The sequence below is a fragment of the Eulemur rufifrons genome, chromosome 7, assembly GCF_041146395.1.
Source record: "Eulemur rufifrons isolate Redbay chromosome 7, OSU_ERuf_1, whole genome shotgun sequence".
NCBI classification, from domain to species: Eukaryota; Metazoa; Chordata; class Mammalia; order Primates; family Lemuridae; genus Eulemur; species Eulemur rufifrons.
This window is the reverse complement of record NC_090989.1, coordinates 215,679,722-215,696,961: the sequence shown is the minus strand read 5'-3', so window position 1 is coordinate 215,696,961 and position 17,240 is coordinate 215,679,722. Positions and strand designations below refer to the sequence as shown.

General features: G+C 38.9%; 1 protein-coding gene across 1 annotated transcript in view; it reads right to left on the bottom strand.

Moving 5' to 3' along the window:
* Positions 1-975: 975 nt before the first annotated feature.
* Positions 976-17,240, bottom strand: part of GNAQ (G protein subunit alpha q) — a 285,781-nt gene continuing 269,516 nt past the window's right edge. The window contains exons 6-7 of the mRNA XM_069476371.1: positions 11,457-11,610; positions 976-6,447 (exon numbers count right to left, since the gene is read on the bottom strand). Coding sequence (XP_069332472.1) covers positions 6,257-6,447; positions 11,457-11,610 — 345 coding nt within the window. The 3' untranslated portion in view covers positions 976-6,256. The remainder of the gene's footprint in view (positions 6,448-11,456; positions 11,611-17,240) is intronic.

Genomic DNA, 17,240 nt, shown 5'->3' with positions numbered 1-17,240 from the left:
TTGAAATACTTGACCCAAATAATGTTCAGTGAGTTTGTGTTTTTGCCTCTGGGTGGAGGGTCTTCAAGATGATGACACAGACAGACCTTGGCCCTAGAGTGGCGAAGCCTGGCTCAGAAGGCCACAGAGAGGGGAGTGTGGTGTGTAGCTCAGCCCCCCGGCTCCTCAGCAGAGACAGCCCTGGGAACGATCACTCCAGGACTGTCCTGAACAGGTCAGTCCCTGGGCACACCATTTCCTTACCAGTAAGACAGAGAGGGGACCCAGGAAATGGTTTCCAGAATGTGCAAGGAGAGCCTTAAACCAAAGGCTTTAAGCAAAAATTGACATTCTCATCTCTAAAGTATTTAGAAGGAACAGGATTCTGAAAAACAAAATTCCATAAGCAAGGGCTGGGCTGCCGGTTGGAATGACTTCATCACAATAGCAGGAATAGGTTCTGCTTTCGCTGTGGCATTACGTCCCCACCTAAACACCCAAGTCCTACAAAAAAACACTTGCTATGATCACCCCAACCTCATAAAATTCTTACAAGAAGAAAAGCTATTTTTTAGCTGACCTCAAAAGCCTAAATGTATGTTTATAAAGGTCACAGACATCAAGGACCCCTATGCCAGGCCTTTTTTCCCACGTGGAGTTGACCCCACTCACTATCAGTGCTTAGATGGGGAAAAGTCCTAAGCCAGGCATCCGCCTGTGTGCTGCTGGCAAGGGGGTGGGGGAGACCATGTGAGTTCTTTTCACTGATTACAAGATTGCCTTAGGTTGAAGGGAGGTGGCTCTTTATTAGGCAGCTATTTACATTTTTAAATAGTTAACTATAATCTAAATTAGGGCAAGGTTTTTTTTTTTTAATTAGGGCAAATTTTTTTAAAGAGTAAATTTGATAAATACTACCAATATGTATATTTCCACTAAAGGAGCCTGTTATTTCTCATCATACACAGACAGGAAAAGGTTTTTGGTGTGTTTTTAGAAACCATTAAATCTGTTTACTTTGGAAAATGCATGTGCACTATAAAATGTTTTAGGAAGAAAAGATGTATTTCAATACTCCTTATAATAAAAAACATTCTGAGAGGGGCTTAGGCAACTTCAAGGGAAGCAAAACTCAAGAATGAAGAATACTGTAGTACAAAATTATGGCCAAAAATACTGTATTTTTAACCAGCAAGATCATTGGGGCATTATTATACAACATTAGGTGTTTTTTTGCAAAACTAGTTCCCATCCCCAAACAATAGACAATACATGCATTTGAATGACATTTTAAGAACAGTAAATATGATTCTTTTAAATACTGCAAGTTAAAAATGTTTTCTGACAAAACTCCCTAAATACATAGGTCTAGTAAGGATTTCCAACATGATGATGGGTGAGGAGTCCAGCAAGAGTTGCATTTAGAGAGTTCTTTGAGGAAAAGAAATCCACCAAAAACATGTGTTTCAGTCAAAGTAACCTGGACAAAGTTACATAGTAATTTTCCACCTTTCTTTCCTAAACATAAAAATATTCTACCGAAGAATACCTTCCTCCCTGTTATTTTTTCCTGTCTACTGAAATCTTATATAAAATTCAGAATTCCTTTATCCAAGTAAGATCCAATTTTATGCAGATGTTTCCATAACACGTAAATGTCATTTACTATTGGGTTGGAATCATATGGGAGGAAATGGATGGTACATGGTAGATAAAGAAGGTAAAGAGGAAATTAATATTTGAGCACCTACTATGTGCTGGGTGTATACGCATACTCTGAACATATAATTCTAGAGGCAAGAGTGTTATTGAAAGGGCAGTGGTAGTGGGGAAGACAGCAGGAAATGGTTAGTCTGTGAGAAAAACAAATGACAAGTCTAGACTCTGTACTACTTATCTACTAAACAGCAGGTGTCTGGCTCCAAAAATCTCTAGCTAATCATATACAACTAAACCATTTCTTTTCCTAATTCGATGGAACCAAAGTGAAATCCCAAAGACATAGTTACCAGGACAGATCTATTAACGCTACATATGCTGGAAATATGTAGAGATAGATAAACATACAATGTTACTAGTTTTAATTTTTTGTGTGTTTCTAACCAAAGATATATCTTTGGAAGAAAATATTAATGTATACCAAGCACACCTTATTTGTATCAATTGAGATGTTGTTAATTACCAATTAAGTAAGTGGTTTTAAACCCTTATTTAATTTTTAAGAAGAGCAGCAATATACATTACAATATTTGGGTACACTTTATTTTTATATGGGTTAACATTCTGCTATATTTCATTTCATTCGTTCTTTTTGAGAAACTGAAAACAAAGGGAAATTGAGGGTAATCAGAAGGTAATTTGAGGGTAATTTCCAACCAATATCTGAGTCTTGCAGTATCTTATTATGCAGCCCTTTCTTCCCATTATTTTTTTTGCAAATAATAGTCATTTTGACCCAAATCCAGCATAAATAGCTTTTCACCAATTCCTAACTTAAGACAACTAAAATTTACAATCATGTGGCAGTATAAATTTTAAAATTACAGTTCGTACACTTTGACAATCAAGATAGTCTGAAGTACAAAAAGTAAATTGCCCTTTAGCTGAATTACCTTTTTAAAATATTAGGCCTGCTAGTTAATCTATCATAAAAAAAAAAATACAACCAACAATACAAGTTTCGGGTGTTCCATTCAAATTCCTTTTGTAGATGTCATCTGCTAGTAAACAACATATGCAGGTTCCTAAGATTTTTTTCCCAGTCTATTCATGACATTCAACAGAGCTCTTTATATGGAAATGTTAAAAAAAACAAAAAAAAACCCAAAAACTTCTAAGAGATTTATTTATTTTGAATGGGTGTGTTATTTCCCTTTGTTTCAGATATGAGGCACAAACTTCTGAATTCAAGCTCTGTAAGGCATAGTAGAAACCTCCAATTTACAAATAAGGAATTCTCTGGGGGTTGGAACTGCCGTGTCACGCAAAATGGGAAAAATCATCTGTAAACTGGTACACTGCAATGTGTTAAGTGAGTCATGAAATGGCTGCTTGCCTTGGTATGCTGAAGAAAGGTTTCTGTGTTTTGTGTTTTGTTTTTGAATAAGACATGCCCAAGTCACCATAAAACTCGCCACAGGCCTCCGTTACCTAGAGCATCAACAATAGGAGTCCAGTGGCACACGCTTGTAACGCTTGCAATCACGATATAATATAAAGCATGAGTAAACTTTGTTTTTATACAAAACTGAAAAGAATCCCTTCCCGCCCCTAGCCCCTTCAATAAAACCCCGAACAAAGAAACAAAAAAGAAAATCCTTTAGCTTCGATTGACTAGTGTGGATACAAGTTAGGTTTCTAGGCATCACTATAGCTAGGGTGATCAATTTTTTCCTTTCTCAAGAGAAGGGATCTTGTCATGCACCCTAGGATGAACAGTGAAGCCACAAACCTCAATTCTGCATAGCAAATTCCATCCCAATTTCATAAAGACAAATATAACAATCTTTCCCTGTTTTTGCTCAGCTTCTTTGAGCTTTGAGATCAGGTTTAATTGACTACATCTACTATAGCTCTATTAAATAGAATATCTTGATTCCCTAAAACTGTAACACTTATGATCTGGTGATGAGGTTTACTCTATACACACTGTAGGCCTTCAAATATTGTCATTTACTTTTTTTTTTTTTTGCTGCACCAAATTTAAGATTGCCCTTTCAGGCAAGCAGTGGTCTCTAGCTGTTAAAACATTTCCTTAGTGGATCACAATAGCTTCTAAAACTGCCTTTCTAGTAAAGGCCATCAGAGAGGTAATACTAAACTGTGCATTTGCCAAATAAGAATATGAATTGTATAAAAGCTCATATTCCAATCCTAGATCAAATGGCAAAAGTTCTACAAAGTTGGTTTCCATGTTTGTATAAAAGCTCCGACTGATTTTATGTATTTTGCTATGAAATTACCTTTGGGTCTTATAATCAGTACACCTCTAGTCAGGAATGTGCAAATGATTTTATACAGCACGATGCTAGTACCGCTCTGTACGATAGTAAGGTTTTTTTTTTCTTCTTTTCTAAATGGAAAAAAAATATCCCTAGTCAGAAATAAACTGACAAATTTACATTCTCCTCTCTTAAAAAAGTAAATAAAATAACATTATTCAAAATGTGAATTAGCTATAAGACATACAATACAATTACATAGATACATATCAATACAGCACATTCAATCTGCCAAAAAATTAATGATTACAAAGCCAGTATGGATGCTGCAATATCAAGAGAGATGTATGTACAATGATTAGAGCATTCGTAATTGCACTATACCTACAGGCAGTCTGTTAAGTAAATTACAGGTGCTTTCTGAGCAAGGATTAAAAAAAGTAACCTGTGTTGTCTGAGGCTGGGAGAGTGAGGAATGAGAACATTTCATTACTGTGTAGTAACTTTGGTACTCATCTAATAAGCCGTTAATTTTCTCCCTCCCCCTTGTTGTTCCAAATGAGTGATTTCTATGGAAGTTTAGTGCCAAATATACCATTATAGTTAAAATGAGACCAGCATCATGGCCTAATTCTAACTTCCCAGCAGCTTTAAACAATCACGATTTATTTTCTTAAATCACATTTCAACTCAAACTGCTTGACAGAAGCTCATCAATACATGTACTGTATTTTTTGCATTTGTTGAAAAATTGCACATACACAATTCCCAACGTCTCTCCTGCTAGGTTCAGTTACATAAATACATGTTCTCTAGAACACTGAGAGGTTACCTTTAAGTCCACAAATTTTCCTTAAGTTCAACCTAACCAGTCACCAGTTCAAGAAGATCCTGAAGGTGGTAAACTAGCAGTAACTTCAGATTTTGTAAATTAAAGGTGGCAGAATAACACTACCAACCAATGTTCCTGGCAGACTTACTTGGACTTAAAGAACATAAAGAGAGTAAAACTGGCTTCAAATAAAGAGACATATGCAGATTTCACGTCAAACCACACAGGACACTTGTCTACACTGCCAGTTTGGACACTCACCATGGGACATGAACACTAAACAATGTGATCTTAAGGGTAAAGAAAAGAATGGACCATGAAAAATCAAATTTACAGTTACCAATTGTTTGGCAATTGGTATTTCTAGTTCATTCTCGGCCAGTCATGTGAGGCTTCACAGTCTTACTCTCTTATATTTTAAGATACCAGCTTTTGTTTTTTTAAGTTCTTATTAATTTCATTTCACAAAAGCCAGCTTTGGCAACACATACCCATAATAAAAGTCATTTAAAAATTGTGGCCCAAACACTAAGAAAAAAAAGGGAGAAAAAGTTTGAACCAAAAAAAAAAAAAATTAGGAACAACCCATGAAAAGGTCTGGGTAGCAGCCATTGGGATAATGTAGTGTCTGTTGGCATATTTTTTGGCATCTGCAATTTAAAGAGAGGGTAAAAAAAGAAAAAGAAGCAAAGAAGGGAGGAAAGACAATGGCACGTGGCATTTCAAAAGAAAGGACTCATGCGTGTCATTGCCCTTGCTTTGCTGACTTCTGTGCACTTCTCGGAGCAATCAAGCTATGGCTGAAGGCAAACATCCAAAAGAAATGACACTTAACCGTTCGATGGGCATCCACTGTCCCAGTCCAAAGTGAGACAAGACAATGTATCTGTTAAAAAAGAAACTCTATATGTGTATCCAGAGCAATACATTTAAAACCATAGTATTAATACGTACAATCCTTCAGCAAAAACTACAAACTTAAATTAGGCTGATGTAGGATGGCTTAAATCGAATGACATTGTCCTGACTGTATCATTCGAGAGAAAAACTTGACCAAGAATGGAACTAGGATAAAGGCCATTGCAACCTGGGAAAAATCAGGAGGAGGTGTGGAGTAGGAAAAAGGGAAATCAGTTTTGTTTTGCTCAATAGAAAAGAAAAACAGAGGGAGTGAGAGAGAGAGAGACAGAGAGAGAGAGAAACAATTCCTATCTTTGTGAGTGCATGACTGAGAATTTAAAATACATTGAATCACAAGGTTTTGCCTAAAAAAAAGATAGAGAGGAAATGTGCTGGGACTGTACTTCAGCATCCTCTGTTTTTCCTCTGAATAGTTTAAATAAAATCATAATATTTACTACAAACTCTGTGGACACGCTCACACAGAGTCCAGGACGGCAATAAATTAGTATTATGCAAATTGTTTTCCACAGAAATACAGTCCCTCTTGTGTATCTTCAATAGCCCACCAGGGAAGGGAAGGACGGGTGTCTAGGAGGCACAATTAGACCAGATTGTACTCCTTCAGGTTCAACTGGAGGATGGTGTCCTTGACGGCAGCAAAGACAAAGCGGATATTCTCGGTGTCTGTGGCGCATGTGAAGTGGGAGTAGATAATTTTGTCACTGTCTGGGTTCAGGTCCACGAACATCTTCAGGATGAATTCTCGAGCTGCCTGGGCATCTCTCTGGGGTCCTGTTGGTCAAGGGATGAGAGGGACAGCTTGTTAGCTGATCTGTTAATGCATTTGTTCATTCATTCAATAAACACTTATTGTGTCATTGCCCTGGAAGATTATGTCTGCACTGCAGATTTGATCTGTTATAATCATTTTCCCCAACACTACTATGTCCGTCCATCCACCCGCCTATCCATCTACCTGCCCATCCATCCATTCACAAAATGTGGATCAGTGAAAACAGATGACTTGAAGATTGAGTCCTGGAGTGACCGGGAGCCAGCATAGACTCTTCAGCAGGAGAGTGATAGTTTATTTCTGTTCAACTGAGTCAACTATGCTGGTTTCGGCTATATAAACATGCATACAGACATAGGTGCCTCAGGCTCTCTTGTCAGTCTGTCCCCCAAAGACCTGACATGACATTACAGATTATCTGAAATTCTCCAGCCTAAAATATCTCTCAGAATAGGTCCGTTCTTTAAGGTCAGGTCCATTTACAATGGTCGTTTGCAGTCTCATTTCCACAGACTTCTGAACACACTATATTTACATAGTATTAAGTTCATTATGTGTGATGATAAAAAATTGGTTCATATTTTCTTACATTGATTGGGGTCTCTTATGTACCAAGCATTGTCCTAGATGCTTTGAAAAAGGATTGTCATGTATTTATCAGGATTTACTAAAAACTTATTTAATAATTTTACAATGAATTCTTAGATATGTACCAAAGCACAGGTCATATTTTTCCACAAAAGAAAAAATAAGATAAATTGGACTTCATCAAAATCAAAAACTTTTGTACATCAAAGGACATTATTAAGAAGATGAAAAGACAACCTATTGGATTGGAGAAAATATCTGCTAACCATGTATCTGATAAGGGGTTAGTATCCAGAATATATAAAGAGTTCCTACAACTCAACAACAAAAAGACAAACCATCCAATTAAAAAATGGGCAAAGGACTTGAATAGACATTTCTCTAAAGAAGATATACAAATGGCCAATAAACATATGAGCAGATGCTCAACATTATTAATCACTTAGGGAAATACAAATCAAAACCACAGTGAAGTATCACTTCACATCTACTAGAATGGCTATTAAAAAAAGCGGAAAACAACAAGAGTTGGGGAGGATGTGGAGAAATTTGAACCCTTGTGCACTGCTGGTGGGAATGTACAATGGTGCAGCTGCTGTGAAAAACAGGTTATTCCTTCAAAAGCTAAACACAGAATTACCATATGACCCAGCAATTTTGTTCCTAGGTATCTGACCACAGGAATTGAGAGCAGGGGCTCTAACAGATACTTGTAGACCAATTTTTATAGTAGCATTATTCACGATAGCCAAAAGGTAGAAACAATCCAAGTATCCATTAACAGATGAATGGATTAACAAAATGTGGCATATACATACAACAGAATGTTATTCAGCCACAAAAAGGAATGAAGTTCTGATAGATGCTGTAACATATATGAACCTTAAAAACATACTATGTAATATAAGCCCAACATAAGAGAACAAATATTATATGATTCTACTAATATCAAGTACCTAGAATAGGCAAATTCGTAGAGACAGAAAGTACATTAAAGTTACCAGGGGCTAAGTGGAGGGGGAAATGAGGTATGGTTGCTTAACTGGGGTGATGAAAACACTTTGGAAATACTGATGATGGCTGCACAGTATTGTGAATGTAATTAATGCCACTGAATTGCACACTTAAAAATGGTTAAGATGGCAAATTTTATATATATCTTAATTTAAAAAATGAATAATGTAACATATAAAAAACCAATATATTGTACACTTTAAAAGGTTGAATTATATGATATATGAGCCATATCTTAAAGCCATTTTAAAAACTTACTTAATATATCCTGATAAATACATTAATTTAAAACTTATTGTAAATTAGTAACAACATCAAACACCATCACCTTTCAAGTATTGAGCACCTGTCATATATTTGTCTTTCTGCCACTATATATCTGCATTTCCTCCCATTTTTCAAGGTAGTTCTATCCTAAGCAAGAAGAAAGTCACGCTATAACTTTTCCCCCCTCCTCTTCCTTCCTTTGGGTAAGATGCTCCCAGGATTCACAACTTAGGTATTTTTCTACCAATATTAGTATTGATAGATTGTTATCTACTGGTTGGGATAAGGAAATCTTTGAGAACTCTACTGAAAGCCCATCCACCATTTCTAACAAAATGCATCCCGAGTTTCAGAAACCTTGAAAATTTTTCAAACCAACATTTTTATAAATTGGATATTACTCCTATGAGCTTATGTTCAACACTACCAGAGGTTAGGAGGAAAGAGGAAAACGAATAGATTATTCTCATTGTACAATTAAAAACAGTAATGTTTGAATTGTTTACTTAGGTACCCAGAACTGAAATTTCTGTCCATGACTAAGGTGGCCGGCATCATATTACATAAAAAGTGACACAATTAAAAATAATATGTAAAATATATGTATGGTATGAATCTACATAATTATTTAATGTCATATCTTTTTAATGTATATTGTTACCTTACTAATTCTAGAGCAATAATAAAATATTTAAATCCAGAAATTAATAGATTGTTAGAGCTGAAGAAACTCATAATTTTTGTAAAAGAACACTGTATTTCTGGCTTGTGAATGAACGTCTATATGATTTTGTATTTACCCCATTTGGAAAAGAAGGGACTATACCTTTTTTTCTTTTTTATTTACCCTGAGGAATATTAGATCTAGATTCAAGTTCACTGAAGTGCACTTGAAGGGTGTTAACGTTTTTAAGCATAAATTATGTTATTTGAATAAACATAAACTACAAAGAAATCATTATAGACATCATAGCAGGAGCAGAATTCCAGTCTCTATGAACAATTTTGCAATTCAAGGCCATGTGGAAATGGTAATTTCCCTTCCTGAAGAGAAATACAGAATGGCATTCATTATGATTAAGACCTTGTAAGTACAGAAATGTGGAAGTGTGAAATTTATAATACTATAAACATGCTTATTATAAAAACATTACTGCAGAGCAGGCCTGGATTTTTTTCAGTCTTTGCTCATCTTACAAGGGCTTGGAGTCTCACGGAATGACAGCTGTGCTGGCTTTGTGAATAACACAATCAGCGTCTTTTTTCTTTTCCGTGGCCAAGTTTCCTATGTGCATTATGTGTAGACTGGGGGAAATGAACAGCAGAAAGCCTTCAAATTTCAAAACGTTCAAAATGGACACATGTTGGAAGGAAAATGCTTGTAGTGTTCAGGAATCTGGGGAAATTACTGGAGAAAGGAGATATGTAAAGAGATTAGGAAGCTATTGCAGAAAACAGCAGTGCAAACACCCATTCCAGAAATAAGTCTTTTATTGCAGCAAATCCACCACCACGTGGTGTGGGTGGGTCTGCTGCAGCCGAGTGGCTTGAGTTGGTCCCCTGAGGGGTTGAGCCCTGTGGGCGCTGTGCTCTGCCTGTCCTGAGTCCTCCCTCTGCAAGCACATCACGAAGATGTGGTGACCTACAAAGCAGCGCGCTGTGTATTTCCCATTTGTGGCCATTTCCCATCTGATGACTCTCATCAAACTCTGAGAAAAATTAAGAAGAGTCTCTCCTGCAAGTGCGAGGCAAGCGAGTGTGTTTAGGTCTAAGCCAGACGCTGCCTGCCTGTGTCTTACGTCTAAAGAACAAGTCTGCTGTGGGAAAGCTGGTTAACTACACGCAGTCACTTCCTTCCACAGTTTCCTCAGGAACACTGTCTTAGGCATTTATGACTTGTTTCTAGGCCAGTAGCAAATGAAAAGGAGTGAACGGGAAAACACTGTTTAGGCTAAGAAATAATTTGTTTTTAAAGGAACAGCAAAGCACAAACGCAAATGCACTTGGAGAGAGGATGTGAACACATTGCTAACAAAAAAGGGTACTATCTCTAATATCTGATAACATCCTCAAACGTTTGTATTTTCAATTCAACCTTCAGCACCTGCATTTGAGAAGGGAACTTCAGCTCATTAAACATGTAACGTTTCCTTCCGCGAGCCAGCGCCGCACCATCTGCATGTGGGATGAAAAGATGACTAAACCTCCATCCCTGATGTGTCTGTGTCTTCACAGAGAGCTACGAAGTGAAATTTAATCTTCATTTTTAAAGTAATTACCTTTCTCGGGGAGCTTTTAGAAATGCAAAAACATTGTTCAGCTGATAGCCATCCTGGATATCATATGTTGACAATGTAATTTTTAAAACGGTCTATTCTCTTGCTGTGACATATACGTCTGTAATAGGTAATTTTGAGTTTGTGCTCTTCTCTGTGCTAAGTGATCTATACATGACTCCATTCAATTCTTTTTTTACTCAGGAAAAAACTGAGCAGTTAAAGAAATTTGTCCAAGGTAACACAGCCAGTGACTGGCAGAGCTGGAACTTTGAGACATTTGTAGCTTGTGCTCTTAAATACTATCTAGACCAAGGCTTGGCAAAAGTTCTCTGTAGAGGGCAGAGAGTAATTACCTTAGGCTTGTAAACCATTCTATCTCAGTCACCACTATCCAATTCTGCTGTTGTATTGTGAAAGCAGACATCAACAGTGCATAAATAAATGGGGGTGGCTGTCTCAATAAAACTTTACTTACAAAAACAGGTGCAGGCCATAGTTTGCCCCTCCTAATCTAGACACAAGTTTGTATGGGGTAGGGGGCGATACGTGTTTATCCTGACATATAAGCTCTTCTAGGGCAGTAGCTCTGACTCTTTCAAAACTTGTTTGAGAGTGGCTGGATGGGGATGCATTTTGTTACTAATCAACAAGCTGTTTCCTTCGTCTATGACTTTTAGCTTTACTAAGGAATGAAATATTTTGTGTCATTAAAAGGGCAAATAGCAATTCATACCTCATCAATCCCCACACACAGGGTTTGCAGGGCAAGGACAGTAACAGTGCACCATACAGTATGTTAACTCTCCCAATGGTACTGGGAGAAAAACCTGCCCTAGCTACTGGGCTGAGTGCTGACTTACCGTCATATTCTGGAAAGTAGTCAACTAGATGGGAATACATAATTTTCTCCTCTAGAAGATCCTTCTTGTTTAAGAACAGAATAACCGAGGAGTTCTGGAACCAGGGATATGTGATAATTGTTCTAAAGAGTGCTTTGCTTTCCTCCATTCGGTTCTGAAAAAAACAATCATCAGAAAAACAAGGAGTGAATTTTATGATTATTCAATCTGTGAATTGTGTTTATTTCAGAAGTTCAACCCATCTTTTGTATGGATCCAGTTTTATATGCAAATGATTCATGACACACATTGGCTGTTTTCATTATGCAAATTCTCTGGTTGACAAGCAGAAAATAATAATAATAATAAATATCTGCTGAAATAACTCTTATGGTTGAAAGAGAAAATAATCAAAGCCTAGAGAACCATGCTGCATCTGGCACACTGTCATAAATTTCCACCAAAAATTATTCATTCATGACCAATTACTTAAGATCTGAATTAAGAACTAAATAGTAGGTTTCATTTTGCATTTCCTAAACTGTATTTATTTGGGGGCCTCACAATTAACTCTGTTTTAAACAATTAAAACGAAGTTACTTAATTCTTTGCCCAAAGCACATCTTTATTTCTAGAATTATTACTATCATATATATATATATCTCCCTAGTTTATATATATATCCCTTGATAAACACATGAAAAAATATTTTAAGATCATACATTTCCTGTTCTTCAATGCATACCTTCTCCCTATGTTTCACTATAATTTTTATACACAATTGTGGAGATACGCATAGTAATTACCTGGAGATACAAATGTATGAATAATATTTCTCACCTTCAGCATTTGTAAGTGTTTTCACCTGCAGAAGCTAGACTTTCAAGCCCACCTTGGTAACAGAGACCCTAAATGGATTCTCAAGGAAATTAGTCATTTTGCTCTTATAAATGAAGACGCTACTTGAGGCTATTCCTGAGTCAAATCACTCCCCTTAAAAGAAAGTAATCATCAGCCAAGAGCTAAGAGCCTCGTAGCTTCTTCAGTATCTCCTCACCAGTTCTTGCTCCCACAGACAGGCTCACCTCTCTAAATCACTCCCACCCTCTGGTCAGAGAGAAACAGCAGATTGGCGGGGGTGGGGAGGGAATTCTCCTTTCCCTGAGGATATAAAAGCCACTTCATCTGGGATACACTTTCAACCTCCTTACTTAGTTCTACGTGTTATGACTGAGTTTTGAACAATGGAAAAGCCTGCTGGGATCTAATTGAGCCCACCTAGATGCTAAGGGGTGGCTCGGTGGTTTAAGCCAGAGCATCCTAGTTCCCTGCAAGGCGGGATGGCTCAGCGCTGGGCTCTGATCCAGGCCCAAGTCACTTGGAGCTCCCTCTCCCCTTGTTTATGGTAATCAGTTTAGTCAAGCACCTCAACTGGGCCAGTTAAGCCCAGGACTCTGGCTGGGAACTCTGGAACAGAGAACCTTGATTTTGTGGAGCCTCAGGAGCTTTTGCAGCCATCTCAAAACCAAGGTCCTGCTCTCCTGGGTTTACCTGCTGAACCTGCTCATTCCTTTGGATTTTTCAGTATCATCAGTTAGTAGTACCGTTTACTTTTTAAGCAAGTTTGAGCTATGTTTTTGTCTTTTATTGTACCATATACTTCCAGTTGATATACCTGGATATATCCCCCTCTAAGTTTATAAAACGAAGGGACTGATACCTGAGGGATGACCACTAAGACTGGGGGTTGCAGCTGTGAACACCTTCTGCTCAGATTTTGCCCTCCTGCTGTAGATGCCCCAAGTTTCACAGTGCAGGGCTGCAAAGGCCACACAACCTTCACGCAAACCTCCAGGACATTCAGCTCACCAAGTACAGAGGGTCAGATCCTGAATATGTCTTGTTCTTTTCTTCTGTAAAGTGTACCAAATCAAATCATGCAGATCTTTGCTGAATCAGGTAAAGCCCATTGTCTCCAATCTCGTCAACCTGGTAATTTTGTGCCTATAACTGCTTAGATAATTAACGCTGATGAAACACATGGGCTAGAATGGAGAACCCAGATATAAAACCATCCTCATATAGTCATCCAATCTTCGACGAAGCAGACCAAAACATACACTGGGGAAAAGAATCCCTATTCAATAAATGGTGCTGGGAAAATTGGATAGCCACATGCAGAAGAATGAAACAGGATCCGCACCTCTCACCACTCACAAAAATTAACTCATGATGGATAACAGACTTAAACCTAAGCCATGAAACTACAAGAATTCTAGAAGACTATGTTGGAAAAAACTCTCATAGACATTGACCTAGGCAAAGAATTTATGAAGAAGACCCCAAAAGCAATCACAGCAACAACAAAAATAAGTAAATGCGACTTAATCAAATTAAAAAGCTCCTGCACAGCCAAGGAAAATATCATTAGAGTGAATAGACAACCTACAGAATGGGAGAAAATATTACATGCTATACATCCAATAAAGGGCCAATAACTAGAATCTACAAAGGACTCAGGCAAATCAGCAAGAAAAAATCAAACCACCCCATTAAAAAGTGGGCAAAAGACATGAGAACAGAAACTTTTCAAAAGAAGATAGACTAATGCCAACAAACATATGAAAAAATGTTTAACATCTCTAATCATCAGGGAAATGCAAATCAAAACCACAATGAGCTATTACTTAACTCCAGTGAGAATGGCTCTTACCAAAAAGTCCCAAAACAACAAAATGTTGGTGTGGATGTGAAGAAATACGAACACTCATACACTGTGTGGGACTGCAAACTAGTATAACCTTTATGGAAAGTAGTATGGAGATACCTCAAAGAACTAAAAGTAGACCACCTACCATTTGATCCAACAATTCCACTACTGGGTATTTACCCAAAGGAAAAAAAGACTTTTTATAAAAAAGACACTTGCACTTGAATGTTTATAGCAGCACAATTTACAACTGCAAAGATGTAGAAACAACCCAAGTGACCATCAATTCATGAGTGGATTAATAAAATGTGGTATATGTACACCATGGAGTACTACTCAGCCATAAAAAAGAATGGTGGACCAATACCTCTTGTATTAATCTGGATGGAACTAGAGCCCATTCTTGTAAGTGAATTATCACAAGAATAGGAAAACAAACACCACATGTACTCACCATTAAATTGGAACTAACTGTTCAACGCTTATGTGCATATATGGAAATAACACTCATTGGAAATCAAGCAGGTAGGAGGGGTGAGGAGGGGATGGGTAAATTCACACCTAATGGGTATAATGCACACTGTCTGGGTGATGGGCACACTTATAACTTTGACGCAAATGGTACAAAAGCAATTTATGTAACCAAAACGTTTGTAGTCCCATAAAATTCTGAAATAAAATTAAAAAAAAATTTTTTTTTGGTCGTAAAAAAAAAAGAAACACATGGACTGATATAGTGAAAGATTACTGCATGGCTCAAGGGACAGTGTTTATTTCTCTTCTATATAAATGACATGCACAGCCTTTAAAAATATTTTTACTATCTACATGCCTTTTACTGGTTATCATAGCCAATGTTTAGATTTTAAGTCCTGGAAATAATACTGAGAAATGATATCTTGTAATTTAAGATTTTATAGGATGAGAATTTCAGGACTGAAGAAAAATAAAGGCCCTAATAAGAACTGAAAGAATATTTCAAAAATTCAGAGAAGGTTAGTTAGATAGTGACAACTCGGATGGGAGAGTTAACATTTTTCCCTCTTACAGCTAGAGAAATTCTATAAACTCATACTGTGGTCTTTGCAGAAGCCCTGTCTAAAGGGTGGGTACATATCCCTTAGCATCAATTGGTGACTCTACGTTAGAAAGACTTATTATATTTAGTATTCTTCCAAAGGGGCTCTAGCTGGGCCTTTTCTGGTTGGAGTCCTTCAAGGGGAAGTGGCTAGACCCTGGGCGGAGCCAGGGAGAGTCGGCCTGACGTTGTGGTTAATATAGAAGAGGGTGTGTCGGGTCTCTCTGATAAAGAGTTTCAAGACTGGACTGGAGCCCCCAGGCTCTGGATGAAGTCTGCTGGGAGGGGGGCTCATGCCGGCCCACAGGATAGAGGCCAGGACAGGGACTGAGCCCAGCACTGTGCTCCAGAGAGACCTGCCCAGAGGGCTGTCCCACTGGGCCTGGCCTGTTGCACTCAGGGCCACTCTGGAAGCAGGTCCTGACGATGCTTCACCTGCGTATGCAGTTTGGGGCTGCTCTAGGGTAGTCCCCCGTTCACCGTGTGCTGTGTGGACTGGAGCTTGATCTTATAGTTAAAAGCTAGAGAGCAGAGGTGGGCAGCTGACCACCACTGGGCCTGCAACCAGACCAACCAAATTGAGTCTCTGTGGTGGGGCTGGGGAAGCTGCATCTTAAGCCCTCCAGGGGTCTCGATGCACACGCAACTTTGTGCTGAAGTCAGGCTTCCCAACGTTATTGTCATTATGAGTCATGGCGGGGTCTTGTTGAACAAGACTTCTGCTTCAGCATGGGTGGAGCCTGAGGGTTTGCGTTTTGAACAGGCTCCTAGGCAGGGCTGATGCTGCAATTCCCAGACCCACTGTGAGTCTGCTGGAAGGTGCAGAAAGCTTGCTGAGCCAGGGACAACAAAGACGAAGGTGATGCTCCATCTCTTTTTGTGATAAGAAGCGCAAGTTGACACATACAGCTGAGTGTCTGATTGTTGCAATATCTACCTGTGTAGGCTTCATTCTTTTTCTTTTTCCCAAGTAAGATTCTTACTTTATGTTATATATTTTTCACTCCATCGTGAAAATTCCTTATGCTCCCTGCTTTTTTCCCCCCCTCATGGGAGAACAGCTACGATCTGATGGATCTGTGTCAAGCCCTGGACTAAATCCTAAATGGACTAAGTGAGATTTTCACGATGACTCACAGGTAGTGGAACGTGCAGAGCACGAGGCATAATCCACTTTGTTCAGTAGAAACTGAAATCTAGGGGGGAACAGCATGTCCCAGGAGACTTTGTGGCACTTGCTCTTCAGTAATTTGCTAGGGCATGAGGTTTCAAGGAGGATCAGTGTATGAGACACTATGACCCATGACGGAAAAACAAGGAGGCTTTGTTTACTCTGAAGACAGGTTGAAAGGCAGTCTGGGGGTGGTGCTGATCACACTCTCCTTTTCTTGGGGTTTTAACTAGCTGGGAAATGTACAAAGAGGACACTAGTAAAGGTTTTACTATTTCTTGTTAACAGGATGGGCCTGGCCTGTGCTGGAGGCCCGGGAAGCTTCCAACTCCTAGTCATCCCATCCATCGCTTCTTTCCGACTGGGAGCTACTGTCTCTTCTGTGAGGGGCGGCCCTGATGCAGGTGCGAAAGCTGGAAGAGGGAGAGCAGAGACAGGGTGGGCTGCCAGAAGTAGGTCCTGCCTGGCCTCTGCCCCCTATAGAGAAGGGGGGTCCAGAGGGGCCACAGAGCCTGAGGACAGGCTAGGAGTGAGTGGTCACGGTGGCCTGGTTGGCTTCAGTGCAGTTACCTGCCTCCAGTACATGTGGCCACAGAAATGTCAGACTGGCCCAGACCACACAGATAAGTAAGTCATTCCTCTTTGGGCTGGAACCAGCGAAAGGCAGAGCACTAATCTGGGAAGCATTTATCTTGAACCCTGGCCCTGAGGGTAGCGGAAGGACAGGTACCTGTTTCTCACTTTGTGACTGCAAGCAGGACAGTGTGACCCTGAAGTGTCCTCCTTTGCATGGGCATTGGAGAAAGCCCTGTTTGAGCAATTGGCGAGGGGTCTTACACCTCTAAT